This window comes from Pelodiscus sinensis, unplaced genomic scaffold (assembly GCF_049634645.1).
Source record: "Pelodiscus sinensis isolate JC-2024 unplaced genomic scaffold, ASM4963464v1 ctg39, whole genome shotgun sequence".
NCBI lineage: Eukaryota > Metazoa > Chordata > Testudines > Trionychidae > Pelodiscus > Pelodiscus sinensis.
The window spans coordinates 646,236-672,197 of NW_027466048.1; the positions used below are offsets into that span (position 1 = coordinate 646,236).

Sequence of the window (25,962 nt, forward strand, 5' to 3'; positions counted from 1 at the left end):
CCTGGGCCACAGTTCAACCCTGCCACTGGAGCCCCTCTCGGCCCCGCTCAGCCAGATCCCTCCGCACCATCATCCCCTTTTGGCCCCTTACCTCCTACCTCCAACTTTGCCCCCCCCTTGTCTGTGTCCTCCCACCACCTTTTACCCGCTTCCCCTCCTCTTTGCCTCGCGGGTGACATCAGACGCCCTGATCGTCCTGCCGGCCCCTCCGCTCCGCCCCCTCCCGTCATGTCGGTGACATCACACACCACGACTGGCGAGGCGTGGTGCCCAGATGCTCTCCCCGCCTCCGGCTGCCAGGTCCCTGCACTGCATGGGTCGGCCTCCTCCCCGTAAGTGCTTGTCAGCACCTGCATCGCTGCGGCCCGTGCGGTGCGGGCGCATGCCTCTCCGGTGTCCTGTCCCCCTTGTTGTGTGTAGTGGCAGGGTTGCCTCACCCTGTCACACCATCTCTTTCAGCATCACCCTGTCCCCTCTCCTCTGCCAACTTCCCATTCCCTCCACCCCTGCTCCTGCTGCCCTTTCCCCTAATTGTCTCATCTTGGTCTCCTGTCATTATCTGTCCTCCACCCTGCTCCTTGATGCCTCTTTCTTCTCCTGCCCCCTTCGTCTCCCCTCAGCAGAAGCACCTTCCTCCCCTCACCCACCTTCCCCTTGTTACTCCTCCTGCCCCTTCCCTCACTTTCTGCCTTCCTGACACCTGCACCTGCTGGGTGGGGCGGCATGGTGGGTGGCTGCCCCATGTGCTGGGACTCGAGCTGGGGCCATGGTGCTCTTTTTAGTACCACAGTCCCAGCCCTGACAGCCATGGTTCCAGCTGCTCCAAGGGGCTGGGCCATGTGGTGGGCCAGTTGCCCCATGAGCCAGGCCATGGAGCTATTTTTAGTTCTGTGGCCCAGGCTCCAGTTCCAGCAGCCACCACTCAGCTGCGTGGTGGCTGCCCAGCTGCTCCTGGGGTGGGCAGTCACCCGCTATGCAGCTCCACCCCTGGAAGCAGCTAGGGCCACAGCTGTGCAGCTCTGCCGTGGGGGTGGTCAGGAATGAAATTCTTGGTGTGTGCTTATGCAGGCATGCACCTTACAAGGAGCCCCGCCAGGCAGAGTCCTCCCAGTTGGCACCGGTTGCAGATCCAGGACCATCGACCTCTCATCCACTCTGGTGACCGCTCCTGTACAAGGTGGAGTCCTCACAGGTGGCACCAGTCAATCAGCAGGATGGTTCCCTTCAGTACTGGTGCTGGGAGAGCTCTGTATAAGGGGGAGTTCCCCCAGTGACCTTATACCTGTGCTGAGGCTACCGGTGTGACACGGTACCGCTCCTTCAGAGCCCTCACGTTCCACATCCCTGTTAGAGTTGGAACCTGAAGGAGATGGATGGAAGAGGAGGTGCTGCGCTCGGCACAGGTCCGTATGGAAAGGAGACAGGAGTTGATTCTACAATGACTCCTCAGTTGCAGGCCTGGACTCAGTGGCCATTCTGGACTCCTGGGGCCTATGACCAGACACAACTTGGGGGCTCCAGGTCGGCCTCCAGCGCTTCAGTGAGCGGGGGCCTTCCTTCAGAGGCTCTGGGTGCAGACTCCGCCATGGTGGGGGGGGCGGGGTTGCCTCCAATTGAAGGTAGGTAATCAGCAGTTGCTGTTCGCCTGCTACAATTTTAACACGTGGGCATCCGTGACCAAATGAAATAACTCCTCCCCCGGACTCTAGGTCTGAGCTCGCTGGTATTTCGGATAAGCTGCAAACCCAAAGTGACCTGGTAACATGGCTGAGCCTCTGGGATCCGGAGAACGTTTTGTATCGTGAGCTGAGTTTTAAAATAACTTCTCAGTGTATTGGAGCTGGGTGCTACTGGTGAGCCAGAGAACTGGAAAGCAGCAAGGGGGGGGGGGTGCGTGTAATCGATAGGACTGACCAATGAGCCCAGGCTTATTGATTATGTAATCGACTACACGCTGACATCACTAGTGGGAAGGGGCTGGGTGCTGGGGGAGTCCAGGCCAGAGATGTGAGTGGGGCGATGGTGGAGATTTGCAGGGTGAGGTGTTGGTGAGAGGAGGGGCAGGAGCTGGCCATGGAGAGGCTCGTACCTTGGTCTCATGGCAGCCCTTGTCCGTGTTTGTCTTTAGGTCTATAACTTGCTCCCTGATTTTCGCCAAGGAGACTCCTATCAAGGGCATAAGTCATGTTACTGTCGGTACAGTACTTCGCAGCCAGGTCTACTTCCTCATTTCCATGGTGTGCCAGCAACAATTTGGACACCCCAGAGGCGGCGCAGAGGGACGAGATTTGGAGCTGTCCCGCTGACAGATCCCAACGGCCTGTTTCAGGTAGGGTTGTGCCTGGCCCTACCTCTGTCTCCTTTGTAGCCTGAAAGGACTAAACTGTCTCCGCTGTGCCCAGGCTGCTGGGGCGACATCCCACCAAACAGTCCGGCCTGTTCTAGTGACTCCCTAGGGATGCTCCTCGCAAACTCAGAGCTGGGCTGCACCTCCCCCGCCCGCTTCAGACCCACTCCAGGCCCCAGGACAGATCACCTGCGTATCCACATAGCAGGAATGTTACCCCCGGTTCCTGGGTGCACGGATCTGACAGGCGGGGGCAGTGCCATGACCAGTTATGGCTGCCTGGCAGTTCCTGTTACAGCCCATCCGCGCTATACGTTCAAGATACAATAAAAAAAATTGGACTGACAGCGAAACAATTTAAAGTGGGATTCTTTTCCCTCTGCGGTTGACACTCATTTGCGTAAATTGGTTTTTTTGGTGCGACTTAAGAGCGGGGGATGGGAGGATTTATCATCCATCAGTTCCAACGAGCGTCAGTGACGTCCATGTGGAACGGGTGTACACCGGGTGACTTACAGCGGGGACGCCCTGTGTCGCATTACTGAATTGGAGGGAAGCAGCCAGATCGCTGCTGCACCCCTAGGTGGGGGTGTTGGCCCCAGAAATTGGTATAAAAGGGAGCCATGTGGGGTATTGAATGGGAGCTTATTGTTTGCTGATCCTGTGTACGCTATTTATGTGAGTGTATAATGTCTGTGTGTGTAGGTAGGAATCTGTAATCTGTGTGGAAGCTGAATATTTCTCTGAATGTGGTTAAGCATTGCTATGGACAGGCTGAGTAGCGAAGCCCTGTGGAACAATGGCTCTCAATGGGCTATGGACACACGCAAAGAATGGGGTTTGTCATCTGAGAGCAGACAGCAGGGAACATAGAGATTGGCCTCTGACCGGGTGACTTGCTGCATACAAGAAGAGGCCAGGAAGGAGGTATAAAGAGGCCATGTGGTCGATGCCATTTTGTTCTCAGCTCAGCACTTCATCCCAGAGGCAGCACTGCAGGGATTGAAGAGCCCGGAAGACCTGTGAACCCATCCTGACCCTAGGATGTGCAACAAGAACTTTTAAACCAGCAGCTGTAACATCTCTGCTAGAGCCTGCATCGAAGACTGGGAGATTCGGTGCATGTAACGTAATATTCTTTAACAACTTTACTCTCATGCTTTTCTTTCTTGTGTTAATAAACCTTTAGTTTTAGATTCTAAAGGATTGGCCCAGCGTGATTTGTGGGTAAGATCCAGAGGATAAATTGACCAGGGATCTGTGGCTGGTTTCTTGGAACCGGACAGGACTTGTTCGGGGTAGGTGAGATTGGGTGTTAGGACCCCCCTCCTGTGTATGAGGCCCAGGGCCATCTGGGGCACGGATATTGCTGGGGTGTCGGAGGGGTTTTGCTCGTAAGGCTTCAGGAAGGCAGCTGAAGCGCTCTGTGAGACTGGTTTGTGGTCTGTTTGGAGAGGTCACCAGTCTGGGGGCTGTAAGGAGCCCCGCATGTGAGCAATTCGCCCTGAGCGGACGCCCTCAGCTGTGCCTAGACACGGCCCGGTCCGTCACAGTGGCGTAGTTGGCAGGATCCACAGATCTTGGTCAATTGAGCTTTGGGATCTGGACCCCACGCTGTCTAAATTTGATTTTTAGTACTGAGAGTTTGGTTGGGTAAAGGGCAGCCGAAATGAGTGAGTGCCAGTATGAGAGCCCAAATAGAGAGGTTCTGAAGGATTTGTGCTCGGGGAGAGGCATTGCCCTTAGGAAAATGGCCTCTAAACTAGATCTGGTAGTGTTGTTACTAACCAGAGATGTGGATGAAAAGGAGCAGAAGCGAGCCAAGGAAGCTGCTGAAAGAAGGCAGAAGGCTGATGAAGAAATTGCTCGGAGAAAGCAGGAGCTGGATCGGGAACTTGAGATGAGAAAAGCAGAACATGCAGAGAGAATGGCAGAGAGGGCCAGACATCAGCTTAAGGAAATGGCGGAGCATGCAGAGAAGATGGCCCTAGCCAAGGAGGAAGATGCTAGACTTGACCTCCAGCTTAAGAGACTAAAAGAACAAGAGAGACTGTATTCTCCTGAAGGTTCAGTGTATAACTCTGTGGGTATGCGGTGTGCTTATGATATGGCAGGTAGGTGGGATTAGGTGCTAGGACCCCCCCACCTGTGTATGAGGTCTGGGGCCATCTGGGGCATGGTTATTGCTGGGGTGTCAGAGGGGTTTTGCTCGTGAGGCTTCAGGCAGGCAGCTGAAGCGCTCTGTGAGACTGGTTTGTGGCCTGTTTGGAGAGGTCACCAGACTGGGGGCTGTAAGGAGCCCCGGATGTGAGCATTTCGCCCTGAGCGGACGCCCTCAGCTGTGCCCAGACACGGCCCGGTCCGTCACACCCTGTGTGAGTTTTCAGTTCCTGTGACTGTCAGACTCAAACGTCTGGGGCAGAAATTCCCCAGCCAGGAGTCGCCTCCGGCTGAACTTTCTGAGGGTTGCGGCTAACACGGCCTGGAGTTGCTCCGGCAGGGAGAGGGGAAAATACTCGGCGTCCCATGATACACGGAAGCTCTTTCACTGAGAAGCTCCCTGCCTCGGAGCAGAGACTTGACCCTTGGCCGGGAGGTCGCTCTGGGGTCGGGGAGGTGCCCGTTGCCTTCCTGTGAGCTTCAGCTCCACTTGGCTGGGAACCCTGGGAATGGCGCGACCCACGTGCCCAGCCGAGGGTTGGAGTGCGGCCGCCTTACGGGGCGATGAATCGCTCTGGGCTGAGCCTGCTCCATCCCCCCGACGTGCCGACTGAACGTGCCCCTTCGCCACAGAGCGGCTGAGCCTGCACGAGTCTGGGGCCCGGGGGCTGGGCTGGGTTCCTGAAATGGCCCCCCCTGGCCAGCAGTGCTCCGGTGGCAGTGGGCGCGGGAACAGAGCTCACGGAGACGGTGCCACTGGTGCTCTCTGTGCTTCCCTGCTGGTCCCAAGCAGCCTGGAGGCCCCTGAGTGGCAGGTGCGGGGGGACGCAAGGACACGAGCGTCAGCCGGGGGAAGGGCCCAGCCACCTTCACCCGACTGGGGAAGCCAAGCTGGCTGCAGGGCTGGGCAGCCTGGATCCCTCGCGGTTCACGTCCCTCCCCTCACGTCACACGTAGGGGTGGAAGCAAGTGCAAGTTGGGCCAACCTGGCCTGGCACCCCCGGGACCCGACTGGTCCCAGACGAGGGATTTTGCTGCAGAGCCTGGATCCTGCTGCTGCTTCAGGCTGCCCCACAACCTCTGCTCCGGGCTACCTCTGCCGTGAGAGGGGCTCCTGCTGTGCTCTGGGAAGTCCTGCTGCTGTGCATGGGGCTCCCACAGCACTGCCAGGAACCCCGCTGTCCTGCCAGCCTGCAGGGCCCCCAGGCGCTCGCCCTCCACTGGGACCCTCTGCTCCTGGATCATCCAAGGAGCACGGATGTGGCCAGACCAGAGAGTCCCGGTTACAGTTTCAATCTGTGGTCGAGTCGGCTACTCCCATCCCCCCGCCTGCTGTCTCTGTATGACAGGCAGCAAGGAGGGGGAAGCAGGAGCCGGTCCTGAGGGGAGTCAATTTAAAGCTGTTTCCCCCCAGCACCGTCTCCTGCCCCCTGCCTCTCTCAGAAGCCACAGTGCAGGCGGGGTGGGGGGCAAAGCAGACCCTGTCTGTGGCGGCCTGGGCTGGCCATGAATGGAAGCTGCTCTGCCCCGTCCCAGATCCCCACCGGGAACCCGGCGGACGAGGGCTACTGGACCCGCGTGAGCGAGCCCAGCTCAGTTGCAGCTGGCCCCAGATCTGTGACGGTGGTTAAGCATTTTCAATGTAGGAAGAGCCGGCGGGCAGGTGCCTTTTCCAGTGCAGAGCCGCAGGGGAAGCAGGTCCCGGCGCAGTGCGAGCCGGGGCTGAGCGCCTCCCCCACTGACGGATCGTGCCCTCGACAACAATGTTACTGACGACTCAGGGAGTGAAATGCTTCTTCACGTCCCTAGTCACAGGCAGCCCTGCCAGGCGGCCCGGCGAGGCCCTGCCCCGGCGCACCCAGCCGCAGCCACCGCAGGGCGCCCGGCCGCAGCGCTGCCTCGGCTCCGGGCGTGTCCCCCCCAAGGGCCCGTCTCCTTGTCATTCCTCACGTCCCTGCCCAGGGCCCCCCTCGGGCACCGTCCCTGCACCAGCCCCGGGGCAGAGCTGAGGTGGCCCCTGCCTGACCCCTTCACTGCCTGGTGGTCAGGGGTTCAGGGCCAGGGCTCCCCTCAGTCTGGAAGGGCAGGGCCCCGCTGGGCAGCGCCAGTCTGTGCTCAGGTCATGTGGGGGCATTGAACAGACAGTCAGAGACGCCCCCGCGAGCTCCCAGTCTGAGCCGGCAACGGGAGGAGGGACCAGAGAGGGGAGGGGCCCTGCCCAGCTCACCCAGCAGGTGGGTGGCGAGGGGAGGAGCAGAACCCAGGAGCGAGCGTCCCAGCCTCCGGCCCACGCAGCCTGGCATGGGCAGAGTGAGCTGCCGGAACAGTCACTGGGATACCGGCCCAACAGCGCCACGTGTGAGGCTGCAATTGGCTCCTGGTGGCAGCCCCCTCGCTGGGGACTTGCAGTGCTGGAGCCAGGGGAGAAGTGCTGTATGGAAAAGGAGGGAGGGAGGTGAACCAATGGGCCTTTCCCATCCTTGTGCGCTGGGGCTCTGTGCCTCACTTTCCCCATGTAAGGTACTGAGCCCAGTCCTTAGCAAAGGGCCAAGTCTGCGTGAATTCTGCTCCGGCGTTGCCCTGTCACCCTGTGCCCTGGCCAGTAACAAGGGCCTGGCGCCGCCTCTGGTGCTTTAGTGGCTCCTGACGCTTTTTCCTTCTCGCCCAGGATGCAGCTTTGAAACTTCTCACCAACACCCGCATCTGTGAGCATCAGTTCCAGGAATGGCCTATTGGCGCTGCCCATGAACGAGGTCAGTGCTCCAGGAGCTTCTGTCCCCCGTGGTCAGCAAACCCCAACTCTCTCGGCCCCCGGGGGAGATGGCCCCGCGGGCTCCTGCATCAGGCCTGGGACCTGGGTTCTGATCCTGGTTCTGACAGTGCCCTTGGCAGATCCATTGTTCTCCATGGATGGGGGAGGGGTGGAGTTTCTCCATTGTCCTCAATGGGTCTCTCTAGGCCTCCCTGTCCCAGCTGCTCAGCGTGGTTAACAACCGGCCCCTCTGGCTCGCGGCTCCTGGGCGGGCTCTGCAGGGCAACATCCCATTAACCCTGCGTGGGCAGAGCCGGTGGCCACGTCCATCCCCAGAATGGCCCCAAGTATTGAGACTTTGCAGGTGCAGACACGTGAGCCACGTGACCCCCAAAGCAGCGTTGGGTCCCCTCACCCCTCTTTTGATCTTTGCTAGACTTCCGTTGGGACGTATGTTACTACAGCAGAAAATGGACCTCACAGATCGTCGCTCAGCCGGAGCCGGCGCCGCGTGCGTACTTCCCAGAGACGTGGCTGTGGGACCTGGTGGCTGTGGGGTGAGTGAGGGGCTGTCACACACCGTCCCTGCCAGGCCTCCGGGCCAGACCCTGGGAAGCAGCTGCTCCCGGATGCAGCGCCCTGGCGGGGGAGGCTGCTCACATGGGGCTGGTTCCGGTGCCTGTTGCCAGCGGAGAGGAACCCAGCACAGCGGTGGCAATAACAGCCCAGCGCCGAGGGAGAGCGAGGCAGGGGGCTGGGAGCCTGGAGAGCCCTGGGACCCTGCGACTCGCCAGCAGAGTGGGGTTCACACCAGCCCCTCCCCCTGCTCTGCACATGGGGGACCAGTGGGAGGGCGGGGATCCCAGAAGGGGGAATTGAGGCTGATTCCCAGGAATAGCCCCTGGCAGGGAGTCGTGTCCGGCTGCAGAACGGGGGAATCCCCCTCCCATGGGACACTGAGTCCAGCCCAGGAGCCCCAGGGCAGGGCAGGATCCTGCGCTAGCTGGGGTGGGGCAGGGGCAGGTGATCTGGGGGCGCTGAGAGCTCTTCCCCTTGCGGACATCTGGGACCGGCCTGTTTCTGGGCACTCGGCTCAGGACCCCAGCCCAGGGGAGGGTCGGGCCGGGATGTCTCTGCTGGCTCTGCCCATAGTGTTCCCCCCGAGGTGGGTACGTCTGACGCTCTGTGTGTCTGTCCGTGCCCAGCGAGGGGGGCTCGACGGACGTCCCGCTCTCGGTGCCCGACACCCTCACACAGTGGAAAGCCGGGATGTTCTGCACGGCAGAGGGGGGCTTTGGCCTCTCCCCCACGGCCACCCTCACAGTCGTCAAGACCTTCTTTGTGGAGCTGGCCTTGCCGTACTCCGTGGTCCGGGGAGAGGCCTTCACCCTAAAGGCCACCGTCTCCAACTCCCTGCAGCAGTGCATCAAGGTGAGCGCCGCCCGGGGTGCCGTGCCGAGCTGCTGGGGCTGGCGAGCTGGGACTGGAGGCTGCGCAGTGGCTCAGGCCAGCGAGTGGCACCAGCAGCTCCTATCTGTGACCCAGACACCCCGCAGTGACCCCTGGGCTCAGCACAATGCGGCGAGCGGGGCTTGAGCCTCAGGGGGTCCCCTCTCGGCCTGGAGCTGGCGCGTGTGAGCGCGGCCCCCCCAGCCCTAAGGGGCTCTCGTGTCGGGCCCACAGGTGCGAGTGATGCTGGCGGAGTCGGCGCAGTTCCGGGTGCAGGCGGGTGAGGACGGCGCCTACACCAGCTGCCTCTGTGCAGACGAAGGGAAAACTTTCCAGTGGGAGGTGACGGCGAGCAGCCTGGGTAAGGGGTGCTGGGGCTCTGTGGTGGGGGAGGGGCGGGGAAAGCACGGAGGGGGGAAGGGAAGGGAAGGGAAGGGAAGGGAAGGGAAGGGATGCCGGAGCCTTCGCTCTAGGCAGGCAGGTGGGGCCTTTGCAGGTGCCTGGGGGTGTTACTGTGATTTGCAGAACTCACTGCAGCAGTAACGTCACCGTTTCTGTGGGAGCAGCGGTTCGTGAGATTTCCGCACCCACAGACACAGCAGCAGTTCTCCTCCGAACAGTGTCCCTGTGGGTGCTCTACTCGGGTCTCCGTGCGTCCTTGCGCTGCTGGTCGGAGATTGAGCCTAGCAGGGCCTTCCCGCACTGCGCCTGCACAGTCCGTCTCACACTGGTTATGCCTGTAGATAGGCATGCGGCGTGATCCTCCCTCAGTTCTTTTTCTACTGTCCTCAGCGGAAGACGGAGTCACAGCAGTGCTCTCCTGTCTGACAGGGAATTGAAAAGCAGTGTAGTTACTTTACCAGCTGCCAATAGTTTTAGTCAGTGTAAGAGCAGGTTCACGTAGTTCTTTAAAAGACCCACCACCGATGACAACAAAAACGCTTCCCCAGTTTCCCCCTTCTCCACTCTGTTTCTCTCCAAACTCCGATTCCTCACGTTCGCTCTACATGCCAGGCTCTCCTGGCTTCAAGAAATGTGATTCATGTCGGGACTCAAGGCCGGTTTCTGACGGACACGCGTCCTGTGTTAAATACCTGGGCAAAAGCCATATACGTAAAAGTGCCCCCAGAGCGGGGAATCAGTGCGGAATGAGGCTGAAGAACCTCCTCTGGGAGGAATCCCTCCAGCCTCTCAGGGATAAGTCCCCAGACACTCGGGCACACTCAGCGCCCTGTGCAAGGGCGAGTTTATCGCCCACAGAGGCTCTCGAGTGCTGCAGGCTTCTGCGGCACAATCGCTGCCCCCACGTCCTGTGCTGCCCGTTCCCCGGTGCTGAGAAGACAGACCTCAGCTAACAGAGCTGCCAGAACAGAAAGGCTCAGCCCCTCCGATGCAGCTACCTAGCTGGCACTGGCAGGATACGCCACCGCCGGCACCCACAGGCGCCCCAGCAATGAACGAGCCAGTTCCTGGCAGTCGGAGATAAACCAGCAATGGCACCGGAGCATAAGAAAGCGACTAAAAAGTCACGTCACTTACAAAAAGCCCCAGTCGGGTGCACCCTCTCCATCGGTGCAGGGAGCCACCGTCACCACGCTCCCCAGCGCTACCTCAATCTAGCCCGTACAGACAGAGTGAAGAAGTTTTCCCCACTCTCCCACACCAGCGTCACCATGAACTAAACATGGCAGTAGGCAGGGGAGTCGTTTTTGTCTCATCCCCAGCGGGGTCAGTGGCTTCATGGCGCTCCACCCGACACCATCGTTTTCAGCCGCCCCCGCAGCTTCCATGGCTTAACCACCCATGGGCGTATCCACCGCAACAGCTTCAACCTCAGTGGCCTCTCTGGGAACAATGGTACCAATATTGCCCCCGCTACTTCCATTACCACCGCTCATGAGATACCCCAGCGTCTACACCAGCGCTTACAGCTTCAGGGTCTCCAGCCACCACGGCTCATTCATCACCTTCTAGTGCCCATCCCTCAGTAACAACCCAGGCAGACCCAGCACTTTCCTCAGTCCAATTCCGAGAGCTCCTCACAGGTCCCGCCGTCTTCCCCTGTTCCAGAGGAGGCAGTTTTCCAAGTTGCACCCTCTCCACCTGCAGACGACCTAAAACAATTTCAAGAATTATTCAAATGGCTCAGTGCAGGACAAACCATATAAATTACTCAAAATACTCCACCCGGCTTCATCATCAAAGGTAGCATTGCCCATTAATGAGTCTATCGTGGAACCATCGGATGTGCTCTGGCAGACGCTGGCTTCTACTCCCCCCACCAACCACAGAGTGGGCAGAAAATATTTGTCCCAGCCAAAGGGATGGATTTTCTATTCTCACATCCGCACCCAAACTCATTGGTTGTGGGCTTGGTTCATCACAAATCAAAACATTCCCAATACAAATCTAGATCTCAGGCGAAAGAGCACAAATGCTTAGATCTCTTTGGCCGGAAAGTGTACTCCTCCGCCAGCCTCCAGTGCAGGATATCAAATTCAATGGCTCTTCTGCCTAACTATGGTCATGCCAGTTATTCCAGATTACAAGATCTCTTACTGGACCTTCCTGAAAACAAGAGACCCCGTCTCCAGTCCATCATCAAAGAGAGCCAATCCACAGCAAAGACAGCTCTCCAGGCTGCAATGGATGTGGTGGATACAGCAGGATCCCTGCAACAGCAAGAGTAATGCGCAGGGCCCCATGGTTACAATCATTGGGAGTCCTGAAAGAATTACAGACAAAGGAGGAGGGACCCTCCCTTTGAGAGGAACCAACCGTTTGCTACAAAACCAGATGCGGTGTTACACTCACTGAAAGATTCCCGCACCACACTGCATACTTTGGCATGAACACCCGGGCTAATAAAAGACTCAGATTCATCCCAAACCACAGACCAAGAGACTTGAACTATCACAGGCAACAGCAGAGGCCATATGACCACAGGTCCAAGCAACGCCCCAGTAGAAGGGGACCCAACACAACCCGTCCTCCAGCACTCAGTCCACTTCAAATAGACAGCAGATTTGAAGCTTTCATCAGGGGTCTGAGCGACCACTCTAGAGGCAGCTCATCCAGATACAAACTTCCTTCCCTGCATGAGACCCTTTTATCATCAATGGGGTTCGATCACAATGGACAAACAGGTTCTTGAGATCATCAAATCAGGCTACACAATCCCTGGTACATCTATACCCCCTACCCAACCCCGTACCCCGTCCCTCTTCAGGGACCCCTCCCACGAGACGTGTTACAAGCTGCTCAGCCTGGGGGCAATAGAACTGGTTCCCACCGATATCAGGGAAGAGGATTCTATTCCAACTACTTTCTAACTGCCAAGAAAACGGGGCAGGAGGCCAATTTTAGGTCTCAGAAAGCTCAAGAGGTTTGTCTGCAGCAGCAAATTCAGAATGGTGGCTCCTGCAACTATTCTACCAGCACTGGACACAGGGGTCTGGTTCTCACCCTAGACCTTCAGGACGCATATTTTCATACACCCAGTCATCCTGCCCACGGGAGATTTCTCAGGTTTGTGGTAGGACAAGATCACTACCAATACCGAGTCCTTCCTTTTGGTCTGTCCACGGCCCCTGGAGTTTTTTCCAAGACTTTAGCTCTGGTCACGGCTTTTCTTAGGAGGCAGAACATCATTATTTTCCCTGCCTTGACGACTGCCTAACCCAGGGCCCACACGCCAACACACAGTACCCACGACAAACGCTACCAGAGACTGCTCCTCCCAACTGGGCTCCTGATAAATATCCACAAATCTACCGTAGAGCCCCCCAAGAGACAGATTCATGGGGGTGCTCCTCGAGGCAGAGGCAGCAGAATCCTCCCTCCCACTGCAACGATTCCAAACGCCCCGTGACCTGACCGAGGAGTCACACGCCCCCTCCACACAGCTCGCACGTGTCTCCAAGGCCTGGGACTCACGGAGGCCGCAATTTTTTTTTTTTTAGAGTGGAGCCCCCATCAAAAAATGTCGCCCGTCCCTTCCCTAAAGCCTGCTTTGAAAGCAACCCCAGTGCGCGGTGCTCTCTTCTATTAACACATGTGGCCTAATGCTCATGATATGGCTGCAACTGGCTGGCTCATGCTCTGGGGGGCTGTCACGTTACTGGATTTTGAGGGAAGCAGCCAGATCATGGCTGCACCCATGGGAGGGGGGGATGTTGGCCACAAAAGTGGCACAAAGGGGGCCCTGTGAGGTGTCCCATAGAAACCTACTTTCTTCTGATTCCATATATGCTATTCATGGGATTGTATAATGTCGGTATGTGAAGTGAGAAGCATGTATTTTGTGTGGATACCAAATGTTTCTCTGTATGTGGTTGAACTATGGGCAAAGCAGCTCAGCCTATGGACATGCTAACGAGTAAAGCTCTGGAACAATAGCCCTCTATAGGCCAAGGACACACCTCAAGAGTGGTGACTCAGCCCTAGGAACTACCAGCAGGGAACACAGGGATAGGCCATGGGCCAGGTGACCTGTTGTAGCCAAGGAGAGACCAGGAAGGAGGGATAAATAGGCCATGTGGTCGACTCCATCTTGGTTCTCAGCACTTCATCCCAGAGGCAGCAGTGAAGGGATTGAAGAGCTGGAAAGACCTGTGGACCCATCCTGATCTTAGGATGCGCAACAAGTACTCTTAAGCCAGCAGCTGTAACATCTCTGCTAGAGCCTGCATCAAGAACTGGGAGATTCGATGCATGTAATGTATGATACTTTAGCAACCTTACTCTCATGCTTTTCTTTCTTGTGGCAATAAAGCTTTAGAGGATAGATTCTAAAGAATTGGCTCAGCGTGATTTGTGGGTAAGGTCCAGAGGGTAAATTGACCAGGGATCTGTGGCTGGTTTCTTGGAACTGGACAGAACTCGTTTGGGGTAGGTGGGATTGGGCTCTAAGACCCCCCCCCCACCTGTGTATGAGGCCCGGGGCCATCTGGGGCACGGATATTGCTGGGGTGTCGGAGGGGTTTTGCTTGGGAGGCTTCAGGCAGGCTGCTGAAGCGCTCTGTGGGACTCGTTTGTGCCCTGTTTGGAGAGGTCACCAGTCTGGGGGCTGTAAGGAGCCCCGAAGTTGAGCAATTTTCCCTGAGCAGACGCCCTCAGCTGTGCCCAGACACGGCCTGGTCGGTCACAGGAACCCCCCCCCCCCAATCAAGGCTAATGGAGGCAGATGGGGCAGAGGCATCAGAGGCTCTGTGCTGGGAGGTGGAGGGAGGGTGGGAAAGGGTCACTCAGGGCTTGGCTCCATGAGGGAGGGGAACAGGGGAAGAGCTGAAGGGTGGGGGGGGAAGACACCCGGGCAGAGAAACCCCTTCCAGCCTACGTGCCACTTCCCACAGGCGCCACCTCCCTCCGCTCTGCCCTCTCTTCTCCCCCTTTCTCTCTCTCACCTTTTTGTCTTTATTCTGATTTTCTCTCCCTCCTTCTCCATCCTCCCCCTTGCTGTCCCCTCCCCTCTCGGACCGGGGCCCTCTGCAGCGGCTGGGCATGGGCGTGGGGCTCTCTAACGGGCATCTCCGCCTGGCTCCGCAGGGGAGGTGAACTTCACCGTCAGCACGGAGGCCCTGCGCACCGAGGAGCTGTGCGGCACGGAGCTGGCCGTGGTGCCGGCCCAGGAGCTAGTGGACACCGTGATCAAGCCCCTGCGGGTCCTGGTCAGTGTCTGCTCAAGCCCAGGCTCAGTGGAGGGAGGTGGGGTTGCCAATCGGCCGAGTGTGCACTTGTGATTGACCTTTGTCAGGCTGTGACGTGCAGGGTCCTGTCTCCTGACTCTCTGATGCTCCTTCCCAACAGCCGGGGGGGATCGTGGAGGAGAAGTCGCACAGCTCCCTGCTCTGCCAGGAAGGTAGGAGCCCAGCGCCTGTCTGGGGCCCGTAACACAGGGAGATGCCTGAGCAGTTATAGAACCAGCTGCCATGGGCCAATGGCCCGAGCTCCTCCTACCGAGTCTCACTGGGCCTGTCGCACCAGCTCCTCCTCCCGTCAGCCTGGCCCGTGTGTCCTAAGCTCCCTGCAGAGCTCATCATAAGGGCCCTGTGGGGCCGGGAGAGGGGCCAACCCCACAGGCTGGGCCCAGCCCTGAGAACCCTGCCCCTCCCCCAAGGCCCTGGCGTACCACGGCGTGGGGAGCTTGGGACTGAGCGAGGGGCAGTGACCGGGCGAGACCCCCCGAGTGGTGTGGAATGGGGGGATCTGATTGGCTGGGGGCTGGGGCAGGCTCCCATCAGGCCTTTCCAGTTGTGTCTTTGCCTTTGTGTCTCGCAGCGTCCGAAGAAATCTCCTTGCAGCTGCCTGCGAACGTCCTGGCGGGGTCCGAGCGAGCCCACGTGACTGTCCTGGGTAAGGAATTCCCCTGCCCCACCCCTGCCAGGGTGCGGTGCCTGCCCAGCCAGCCCGGCTGTGCCCAGCGCTCCGGTCAGAGAGCCAGGGCATCACGGACGGGAAAGCCCCAGGAGGTGGAGTGGGGGCCTTGGGCTGGGGCAGGACCGGTCCTGCAGTCTGTGCTCCAGGGCCTCGCCCAGCGAGGGGCCGCAGACTCACACGGTGGTGCCAGGAAGCTGTGCCAGGGCATTGGCCTCTTGGCCATTCAGGCTGAATTGAACTAGGGGCTCGGAGGCCGGGCAGCTGTTGTTCAGCCTGGTCATTCTCTGCTTCCCGATTCCCTTGGTGACAGGAGACATAATGGGCGCGGCTCTGCAGAACATAGACCTGCAGCCCACATTCTTCAACGATGTAGAACAGAACATGGTCCAGTTCGCTCTCAACATCTACACCCTGCAGTACCTGGAGAAGAGCGGGCAGCTGAGCCCGGAGATCAGAGACAAGGCCCAGGGATTCCTGCAGAGCGGTGAGTGTCCTCCCCTCCCCCGCCCCCAGGACTCTGGGCCCGGGGTTCCAGTCCAGCCCCAGCTCTGGGCACTGGCTGGCCCTGGGGTCAGGGAATGGGATCCTGGGCCTTTCTCTCTGGACAGCAGTTCCCACCCAGGTGCATGGGGAGTGTTTGGCTCAGGGGCTTGGGAAAGGGAGAAAAGCCTTTTCCCCTCTAGGAACACCGCGGTGTCCAGCCCCAGGCCAGGGAACTGCAGGGTCAGGGCATTATTCAGCCTCAGCTCTGTCAGTGCATTCAGACCGCCTCTTGGAGTCTCTGATTCTCAGTGTGGTGGTGGGAGGGGGGGGCTAGCGTGGTGGTGGTGGGGGGGGGGGGGCTGGGGTGGATTCTAACCCCTGCAGATGAGCAGATCCAGGACTCAGTGCATCTCTCCTGCCCTGCAGGGTACCAGCGCCAGCTTCGCTATAAGCGCAAGGACGGCTCCTACAGCAAACATGGGAAGAGCGACCCCACAGGCAACAGCTGGTGAGGGGCTGAACGGGGGAGTCAGGGCTCTGGGTGGGGACAGGACATACATGGGCTGCAGCCTGGCCCCCAGCCCCACTGTTATTCCAGTCCTGCTCCCCACACAGCTCTGCCCCACGGCCCTCTCTCTGATCTCCCAGTCCTAGCCCGGGCTCCCCTGACAGCTCTGCTCATCCCCCTCCATGTGCTAGATCCCCCCAACCCTGGCCCTAAACATGCCTCCTTCTTGGCCCGCAGCCTCTCCAGCAGAGGGTCCCTCAGGCCCAGGGGCCGAATGCAGCCCCTGGCTTGCTTGGATCCAGCCCCCGAGGCTCAGCATTGGGGAGTCTGTGCTGGCACCCCAGCCCCCAACCCACGGGGCAGGAGCACACAATGTCTACTAGTCTGCTTCCCCCCCCCCCAGGCTTTGGTGTGTGAGGAGAATGGGGGGAGGGTCTTTCTCCTTCTCTCTTTGCTTCTCACTTGTCCATGGCCCCCGACCGATTTTTCTGTGGGTCAATGACCCCCACATCAAAATGGTTCCCCACCCCTGCTGTAACGGGTCTCTCCCCGCCCAGGCTGACGGCCTTCGTCCTCAAGTCCTTTGGCCAGGCCAGACCCTACATCTCCATCGATGAGAAGCATGTAAACCGCAGCCTGCGGTGGCTGCAGCGTCACCAGCTGGAGAGCGGCTGCTTCCGCCGTGTGGGGGAGCCATTGAGGAACATCCTGCAGGTGGGATGCCAGGGGGATGGGCTGATGGGGTGGGAGAGGAGGGAGAAGCTGGGCAAGTCCCTGGGCCCCCCTATGGCAGCTGGTTTTTGTAATCCGGTTTCGCTTGGGGGTTTCCCTGGGTTTTAGTGGTAGCTGAATGGCCCGGAGAGCCAGGTGTGACGGACAGGGCCGGGTCTGGGCACAGCTGAGGGCGTCCGCTCAGGGAAAATTGCTCCTTACAGCCCCTGAGTGGAGGCCCTTCCCAAATAGGCCACAAACCAGTCACACAGAGCCCTTCAGCTGCCAATCTGGCCAGCAAGAAGCTTCACGAGCAAAACCCCTCTGATACCCAGCTCTCCCTGTGCCCCAATCAGCCCCGGGCCTACACACAGGTGAGGGGTCTAGAACCCAATTTCACCTCCCCTGAACGGGTTCTTCTGGTCCCAAGAAACCAGCCACAGATCCCAATCGATTTACATTCTGGATCTTACCCACAAGATCACTTTGGCTATTATCTTTGAAAAGTCGTGGAGATCGGGAGAAATCCCGGATGACTGGAAAAAGGCAAATGTAGTGCCCATCTTCAAAAAAGGGAAGAAGGATGATCCAGGGAACTATAGGCCAGTCAGTCTTACCTCGGTTCCTGGAAAAATCATGGAAGGGATCCTTAAGGGATCCATATTGAGTCACTTGGATGAGAGGAAAGTGATTAGGAATAGTCACCATGGATTCACAAAGGGAAAGTTGTGCCTGACCAATCTGATTAGCTTCTATGATGAGGTAACTGGCTCGGTGGACATGGGGAAGTCAGTGGATGTGATATACCTCAACTTTAGCAAGGCTTTTGATACGGTCTCCCACAATATTCTTGCCAGCAAGCTAAGGGATTGTGGATTGGATAAATGGACGGTAAGATGGATAGAAAGCTGGCTAGAAGGCCGGACCCAGCAGGTATTGATCAATGGCTCGATGTCAGGATGGCGGTCGGTTTCTAGCGGAGTGCCCCAAGGTTCGGTTCTAGGACCGGTTTTGTTCAATATCTTTATTAATGACCAGGATGAGGGGATGGATTGCACCCTCAGCAAGTTTGCGGATGACACTAAGCTGGGGGGAGAGGTAGATACGCTTAAGGGCAGAGATAGGGTCCAGAGTGACTTAGACAAATTGGAGGATTGGGCCACAAGAAATCTGATGAGGTTCAACAAGGACAAGTGTAGAGTCCTGCACTTGGGATGGAAGAATCCCAAGCATAGTTACAAGCTGGGGACCAACCAGGTAAGTAGTAGTTCTGCAGAAAAGGACCTGGGGGTTACAGTGGATGAGAAGCTGGATATGAGTCAACAGTGTGCCCTTGTAGCCAAGAAGGCTAATGGCATATTAGGTTGCATTAAGAGGAGCATTGACAGCAGATCCAGAGATGTCATTATTCCCCTTTATTCGGCTTTGGTGAGGCCACATCTGGAGTATTGTGTCCAGTTCTGGGCCCCCCACTACAAAAAGGATGTGGACGCAAAAAGGGGACTGGAGCATATGACTTATGAGGAGAGTCTGAGGGACTTGGGTCTGTTTAGTCTGCAGAAGCGAAGAGTGAGGGGGGAACTGATAGCAGCCTTCAACTTCCTGAAGGGGGGTTCCAAAGAGGATGGAGAGAGGCTGTTCTCAGTAGTGACAGATGGCAGAACAAGGAGCAATCGTCTCAAGTTGTGGTGGGAGAGGTCTAGGTTGGATATTAGGAAAAACTATTTCCCTAGGAGGGTGGTGAAGCACTGGAATGGGTTACCTAGGGAAGTAGTGGAGTCTCCATCCCTAGAGGTGTTTAAGTCTCGGCTTGACAAAGCCCTGGACGGGTTGATTTAGTTGGAATTGGTCCTGCCTGTGATGGACCGGGCCGTATCTGGGCACAGCTGAGGGCATCCGCTCAGGGCGAATTGCTCAAATCCGGGGCTCCTTACAGCCCCCAGACTGGTGACCTCTCCAAACAGGCCACAAACCAGTCCCACAGAGCGCTTCAAGCAGCCTGCCTGAAGCCTCACGAGCAAAACTCCTCCGACACCCCAGCAATAACCATGCCCCAGATGGCCCCAGACCTCATACACAGGTGGGGGATCCTAGCACCCAATCCCACCTACCCCAAACAAGTTCTGTCCGGTTCCAGGAAACCAGCCACAGATCTCTGGCCAATTTATCCTTTGGACCTTACCCACAAATCACGCTGGGCCAATCCTTTAGCATCTAACAACTAAAGGTTTATTAATACAAGAAAGAAAAGAATGAGAGTAAGGTTATTAAAGTACAGTACATTACATGCACCGAATCTCCCAGTTCTCAGTGCAGGCTCTAGCAGAGATGTTGCAGCTGCTGGTTTAAAAGTTCTTATTGCGCATCCTAAGATCAGGATGAGTCCACAGGTCTTCCGGGCCCTTCAATCCCTGCACTGCTGCCTCTGGGATGAAGTGCTGAGCTGAAGACAAAATGGCATCGACCACATGGCCTCTTTATACCTCCTTCCTGGCCTCTTCTGGTCTCAGCCGGTCACCTGGTCCTCAGCCTCTCTCTGCTGGCAGCTCTTGGGTCTCCGCCCTCCTGCGTTAGGTGTGTCCTTGGGCCATCAAGTGCCATTGTTCCACAGGGCTTCGCTACTCAGCCTGTCCATAGCCATGCTTAACCACATTCAGAGAAATATTCAGCTTCCACACAGATTACAGATTCCTACCTACACACACAGACATTATACGCTCACATAAGTAGCGTACATAAGATCCACAAACGATAAGCTCCCATTCAATACCCCACATGGATCCCTTTTATACCAATTTCTGGGGCCAACACCCCCACCTAGGGGTGCATCAGTGATCTGGCTGCTTCCCTCAAGATCCAGCAACGTGACACCCCCAACGCAAAACTGATGCAGGAAGTGATGCCAGTAACATCACTGAGGGCATCACAGGCCTCCCCAAACAAAATGGCGACGTGCCTCAGTTTCCCTTCTCACACGGGACCTTCTGGCGGGAACCCTTTTTGTCCTGTAAGAAGTTCCAAAACCAGTTACAAGGATTAACCATGAAATAGCAACATCACAATGTCCCCTTACATACCGTCTGTCGTTTGGTACATCTTGTCACATTACTGAATTGGAGGGAAGCAGCCAGATCGCTGCTGCACCCCTAGGTGGGGGTGTTGGCCCCAGAAATTGGTATAAAAGGGAGCCATGTGGGGTATTGAATGGGAGCTTATCGTTTGTTGATCTTATGTACGCTATTTATGTGAGTATATAATGTATGTGTGTAGAGGTAGGAATCTGTAATCTGTGTGGAAGCTGAATATTTCTCTGAATGTGGTGAAGCCTTGCTATGGACAGGCTGAGTAGCGAAGCCCTGTGGAACAATGGCTCTCAATGGGCTATGGACACACCCAAAGAATGGGGTTTGTCACCTGAGAGCAGCCAGCAGGGAACATAGAGATTGGCCTCTGACCAGGTGACTTGCTGCATACCAGAAGAGGCCAGGAAGGGGGTATAAAGAGGCCATGCGGTCGATGCCATTTTGTTCTCAGCTCAGCACTTCATCCCAGAGGCAGCACTGCAAGGATCGAAGAGCCCGGAAGACCTGTGAACCCATCCTGATGATAGGATGTGCAATAAGAACTTTTAAACCAGCAGCTGCAACATCTCTGCTAGAGCCTGCATCGAGAACTGGGAGATTCAGTGCATGTAACGTACTGTACTTTAATAACCTTACTCTCATGATTTTCTTTCTTGTGATAATAAACCTTTAGTTTTAGATTCTAAAGGATTGGCCCAGCGTGATTTGTGGGTAAGGTCCAGAGGGTAAATTGACCAGGGATCTGTGGCTGGTTCCTTGGAACCGGACAGTACTTTTTCGGGGTAGGTAGGATCGGGTGCTAGAACCCCCCACCTGTGTATGAGGCCCGGGGCCATCTGGGGCACGGATATTGCTGGGGTGTCGGAGGGGTTTTGCTCGTGAGGCTTCAGGCAGGCTGCTGAAGCGCTCTGTGAGACTGGTTTGTGGTCTGTTTGGAGAGGTCACCAGTCTGGGGGCTGTAAGGAGCCCCGGATTTGAGCAATTCGCCCTGAGCGGACGCCCTCAGCTGTGCCCAGACATTGCCCGGTCCGTCACACATCTCCAGACAGATTACATGGTATTTTCATAAGATCATGCACATTGTATATCTTTACAATTCTCTGCAACAATAATCCATTGGTTACAAGAATTAACATCAGTAATAAAAACAATCCTATATCAGGTGTATATTGACATTCCCCATCATGCCCCTTCTTTGGCTCCACACCATTGCAGTTTTGGCCCTTCAGGTTCAACCTGCAAATCTTCTTTGTCAAAGCAAGTCCTACCCCTCCCCCTTGTCCTCTGGGCTCCAGGCCTGAAACCTCTGGCCTGACCAAGACAAAGGGCTGGCTGGGCGTGACTCCCTGGCTCACAATGGCCCTGGAATTCTCCCCCTTTTCCCACTCAGTGGGGTAACAGCAGTAAGCTGTAGACTCCCAAGTCTCTCCTCTGTCCACCTCCAACCTCTGTTTCCACATGGAACCAGATATCAAACCCCCTGATTGATTATGTGTGTCCACCGTGTCCAGAGATGGGAGCGTAACTGCCATCTCCTGCATCCTAGAGATAGTGACCACACAGCTGTTCTGCTCTGCATACTTAGCTACCCAGTCCTTCTCCTGAACCTGAGACACTAACTTCCCACTCTCCTTCTTCACCTGGGAACAATCCTGTCCCACACACACTGACTTCCCAGGAAGCTGCTCGCACACGGTCACTGGGTTATCAGCTTGCTCCAATTCTCTGGCTGCTCCTGCCTCATCTGGAACAACCCTCAGTCCCTCTGAGACTTCTCCAACACCATCCACACTGGGTTTCCCTAAACCCAAGTCAGTGGAGTCACTGCTAACAGACAAATTCTGTCCGCCAGGCACCAAAACAAGTGCCTCACACAAGAAGCTGCTGCCGTTTACAGGCAGAGCTTTCTCTTGAATGCCTTCTCCCAGCAAGGCCCTGTCACCTCCCTCAGTCACTGCAAACTGCTTGCTACAAGCACTGCCAGGACTGTCCTCCCTATGAGCTTCCTTAAGCAGCAGTTCACCCTTCCCTGGCTCTGCAGCAGCCTTGCCCTGCTGAGCCACAACCAACTCCTCCTGCAATTCCCTAACTCCCTGAGTCATCTCTAGCCTCTCTGGTGGATTCACCAACAATCCCCTCTCAAGCACACAGACAGACTCACAAGATACAGGGTCAAAGGCACCTTCTCCCCCTTTGCAGCTCTCTAGATGGCTGTAAACGTCCATACCATCATTAGGCTCCAGAGTTAACATGCCCTCAATCTCTCCTTGTGCCTGGGCTAAGGGGTCACCCTGGTCCTACAGAGTTGCTCCCCCCTCTTCCAGCAACACAGCAGCATCAGGCACAACATCAGTGTCACCACTGTCTGGTCTCTGGGGTTCTGGCAAAACACTGACTGACTCTACCTGAGTCACCTCATCCCTCTCCCCAGCAGACACAAACCTTGGGCCACCCCCTTCCTGGGCCTTAGCCATATCCAGACCTAACTCTGGGACAACAACACTGCTCTCAGCCAACACAGGCTGTGGGGCATCTTCCTCAGACAAAGGAAGAAACTCTTCCCCACACACGGACAGACAACCAGAGACAGGTTTTCCCTTGTCCCAATACCCCTGGCTAATCTCAGGCATACAGCTAGCCACTGGGACAGCTTCCTTTACTGCCCCACTGCTACTTCCACCAGCCAAATTGCCAGCTTGCACACACTGTGCTTCACACAACTCAATTTCAGCTTGTGCAGGTTCAATTCCACAAACCTCACCAGCCACCAACTCCTCAACTAAAACTTCACTCTGGCCAGCCACTCCAGGCTGCCCCGGAGAAACATTTCCCTGACTTCTGGGCTCTTCCTGCCCTGGTTCTGATTCCAGCCTCACCTCTGAGGCATCAGACGGGCTCTCACCCACAGGCTCACTGCCCCCTTGCACAGACACACAGCCATCTGCCACAGGCATACATGTAGAGACACTTTCCCCTTGGGTACAGGGAGACTGACCAGCTCCGGGAAACTTTCCATACCCACGTGCATCCCCTACCCAAACCTCCCTGTTAGCTACAGGTAACACAAAAGGTTTGCATTTACACATGCTTTGGGGTTGGGTCATCACATCAGCTGGGCAAAATACGTCTGCCATATCATAAGCACACCGCATACCCACAGAGTTATACATTGAACCTTCAGGAGAATACAGTCTCTCTTGTTCTTTTAGTCTCTTAAGCTGGAGGTCAAGTCTAGCATTTTCCTCCTTGGCTAGGGCCATCTTCTTTGCATGCTCTGCCCTTCTCTCTGCATACTCTGCCATTCTCTCTGCATGTTCTGCTTTTCTCATCTCAAGTTCCCGATCCATCTCCTGCTTTCTCTTAGCAATTTCTTCATCTGCCTTCTGCCTTCTTTCAGCAGCTTCCTTGGCTCGCTTCTGCTCCTTTTCATCCACATCTCTGGTTAGTAACAACACTACCAGATCTAGTTTAGAGGCCCTTTTCCTAAAGGCAATGCCTCTCCCCGAGCACAAATCCTTCAGAGCCTCTCTATTTAGGCTCTCATACTGGCACTGACTCATTTCAGCTGCCCTTTACCCAACCAAACTCTCAGTACTAAAAATCAAATTTAGACAGCGTGGGGTCCTGATCCCAAAGCTCAATTGACCAAGATCTGTGGATTCTGCCGACTACGCCACTGTGACGGACCGGGCCGTATCTGGGCACAGCTGAGGGCGTCCGCTCAGGGCGAATTGCTCAAATCCGGGGCTCCTTACAGCCCCCAGACTGGTGACCTCTCCAAACAGGCCGCAAACCAGTTCCACAGAGCACTTCAGCAGCCTGCCTGAAGCCTCACGAGCAAAACCCCTCCGACACCCCAGCAATAACCATGCCCCAGATGGCCCCAGACCTCATACACAGGTGGGGGGTCCTAGCACCTAATCCCACCTACCCCGAACAAGTTCTGTCCAGTTCCAGGAAACCAGCCACAGATCTCTGGCCAATTTATCCTTTGGACCTTACCCACAAATCACGCTGGGCCAATCCTTTAGCATCTAACAACTAAAGGTTTATTAACACAAGAAAGAAAAGCATGAGAGTAAGGTTATTAAAGTACAGTACGTTACATGCACCGAATCTCCCAGTTCTCGGTGCAAGCTCTAGCAGAGATGTTGCAGCTGCTGGTTTAAAAGTTCTTATTGCACATCCTAAGATCAGGATGCGTCCACAGGTCTTTCGGGCCCTTCAATCCCTGCACTGCTGCCTCTGGGATGAAGTGCTGAGCTGAAGACAAAATGGCATCGACCACATGGCCTCTTTATACCTCCTTCCTGGCCTCTTCTGGTCTCAGCCGGTCACCTGGTCCTCAGCCTCTCTCTGCTGGCAGCTCTTGGGTCTCCGCCCTCCTGCGTTAGGTGTGTCCTTGGGCCATCAAGTGCCATTGTTCCACAGGGCTTCGCTACTCAGCCTGTCCATAGCAATGCTTAACCACATTCAGAGAAATATTCAGCTTCCACACAGATTACAGATTCCTACCTACACACACAGACATTATATACTCACATAAATAGCGTACATAAGATCCACAAACGATAGGCTCCCATTCAATACCCCACATGGCTTCCTTTTATACCAATTTCTGGGGCCAACACCCCCACCTAGGGGTGCATCAGTGATCTGGCTGCTTCCCTCAAGATCCAGCAACGTGACACTGCCTAGAGCAGGGGGCTGGACTTAATGACCTTCTGAGGTCTCTTCCAGTTCTATTATTCTATGATTCTATGATCACACTGAGCCAATCCTTTAGAATCTAAAAGCTAAAGGTTTGTTACTAAAAGAAAGAAAAGCACGAGAGTGAGGTTGTTAAAGGAGAATACATCACATGCATCGAATCTCCCAGTTCTCGATACAGACTCTTAGCAGAGACGTTACAAACTGCTCTCTTAAAAGTCTCTGATTACATCCCATGTCAGGATGGGTCCACGGTTCTTTCTGGCTTGTTGTTCCCCGCAAGGCTGCATCTGGGATCAGGAGCTGAACTCAAGAGCAGACAGAGGGTGCCACATGGCACTTATATCCCTCTCCTGGCACCTTCCTGGCCAGAGCAGGTCACTGCAGGTCACATGGTCCAAAGATCTATCCTTGTGTCCCAAGGCAGCAACCATTATTGTGGCTGGTCTGCAGATACCCAGACATTCCTCAAGTGTGTCTCTGGCACTTAGAGATCTATTGTCTCTGGAGCCTTGCTAATTAGCATAGCCACTGGCTGACCATTCTTTGCCCATTGCTCTGCTCAGACAGAGAACCTTCCAGCATCACCACAGAGTCCATAATTATAACTCTGCAGACAGACATTACACAAGTACGAGAATAGCACAGACACAGTCAGTAGAACAGAAGCTTTCATGTGACACCTCACGTGGCCCCCTCTGTACAGACTTTTGTGACAACCGCCCCCCCCCCCCCGCACGGGTGCAACAGTGATCTTCAGAACCCAATAACGTCACACCGGGTCAGAGGGTTTTTGCAGGAGGGAGCAGCCCTGCTCCATCCACCTGAGTAGCCCAGGCTCCCCACTGGCACCGAGCAGACCCCACACCCATTGCATGGCATGGAGAGCATGGTGGGCCCAGCCTGGCCTTGAAGTCATGTGACTACCATGACACCCCCCCCCACACACACAGCTGGGTCAGAAGAGCAGTTCTGGTGCATCATGGGAGATGTAGTCCGAAGGACCCAAGTCCCTGGGCATGGGGGCACGGGGCAGGTGCACTGAATGTGGATCTGGCTTGTGGTGAAAGGTTTCCACTCAGTCTCCGATCCCAGAGGCTGCGGTTTGGGCCCCGCTGGTCCCCAGCCGTTTGCAGGGGCCGGGTCTCTCTGGGAGGGCTGGGGCCGCCCCGGCCGCTTGGGAGTTAGGAGGAGACAAATCTCAGGCACAGTCTGGATTCCCGCGCGGGGGACGATTTAACGAGCCGGAGCTCGCCCGGGGGGGGGGTGAATCCCTCAGCCGCTGCAGGACCGGCCCCGCGTCTCCACAGGCGTCTGGGGAACGTCCCTGCAAACCCGCAGCCCGGCCCTGGCGCAGGGGCTGAGGGAGGATTTCACACGG

General features: G+C 56.4%; 1 protein-coding gene across 3 annotated transcripts in view; it reads left to right on the forward strand.

The window, feature by feature from the left end:
- The window catches only part of LOC102447783 (alpha-2-macroglobulin-like protein 1), a 127,084-nt gene that overhangs the window by 95,103 nt on the left and 6,019 nt on the right, over nt 1-25,962 (forward strand). For all 3 annotated transcript variants that reach the window (XM_075918688.1, XM_075918687.1, XM_075918689.1), the window contains exons 16-26: nt 2,129-2,329; nt 7,176-7,260; nt 7,696-7,816; nt 8,465-8,690; nt 8,943-9,069; nt 14,256-14,377; nt 14,517-14,568; nt 14,988-15,062; nt 15,397-15,570; nt 15,996-16,077; nt 16,635-16,791. In XM_075918688.1, the coding sequence (XP_075774803.1) occupies nt 2,129-2,329; nt 7,176-7,260; nt 7,696-7,816; nt 8,465-8,690; nt 8,943-9,069; nt 14,256-14,377; nt 14,517-14,568; nt 14,988-15,062; nt 15,397-15,570; nt 15,996-16,077; nt 16,635-16,791 (1,422 nt within the window). The remainder of the gene's footprint in view (nt 1-2,128; nt 2,330-7,175; nt 7,261-7,695; nt 7,817-8,464; nt 8,691-8,942; nt 9,070-14,255; nt 14,378-14,516; nt 14,569-14,987; nt 15,063-15,396; nt 15,571-15,995; nt 16,078-16,634; nt 16,792-25,962) is intronic.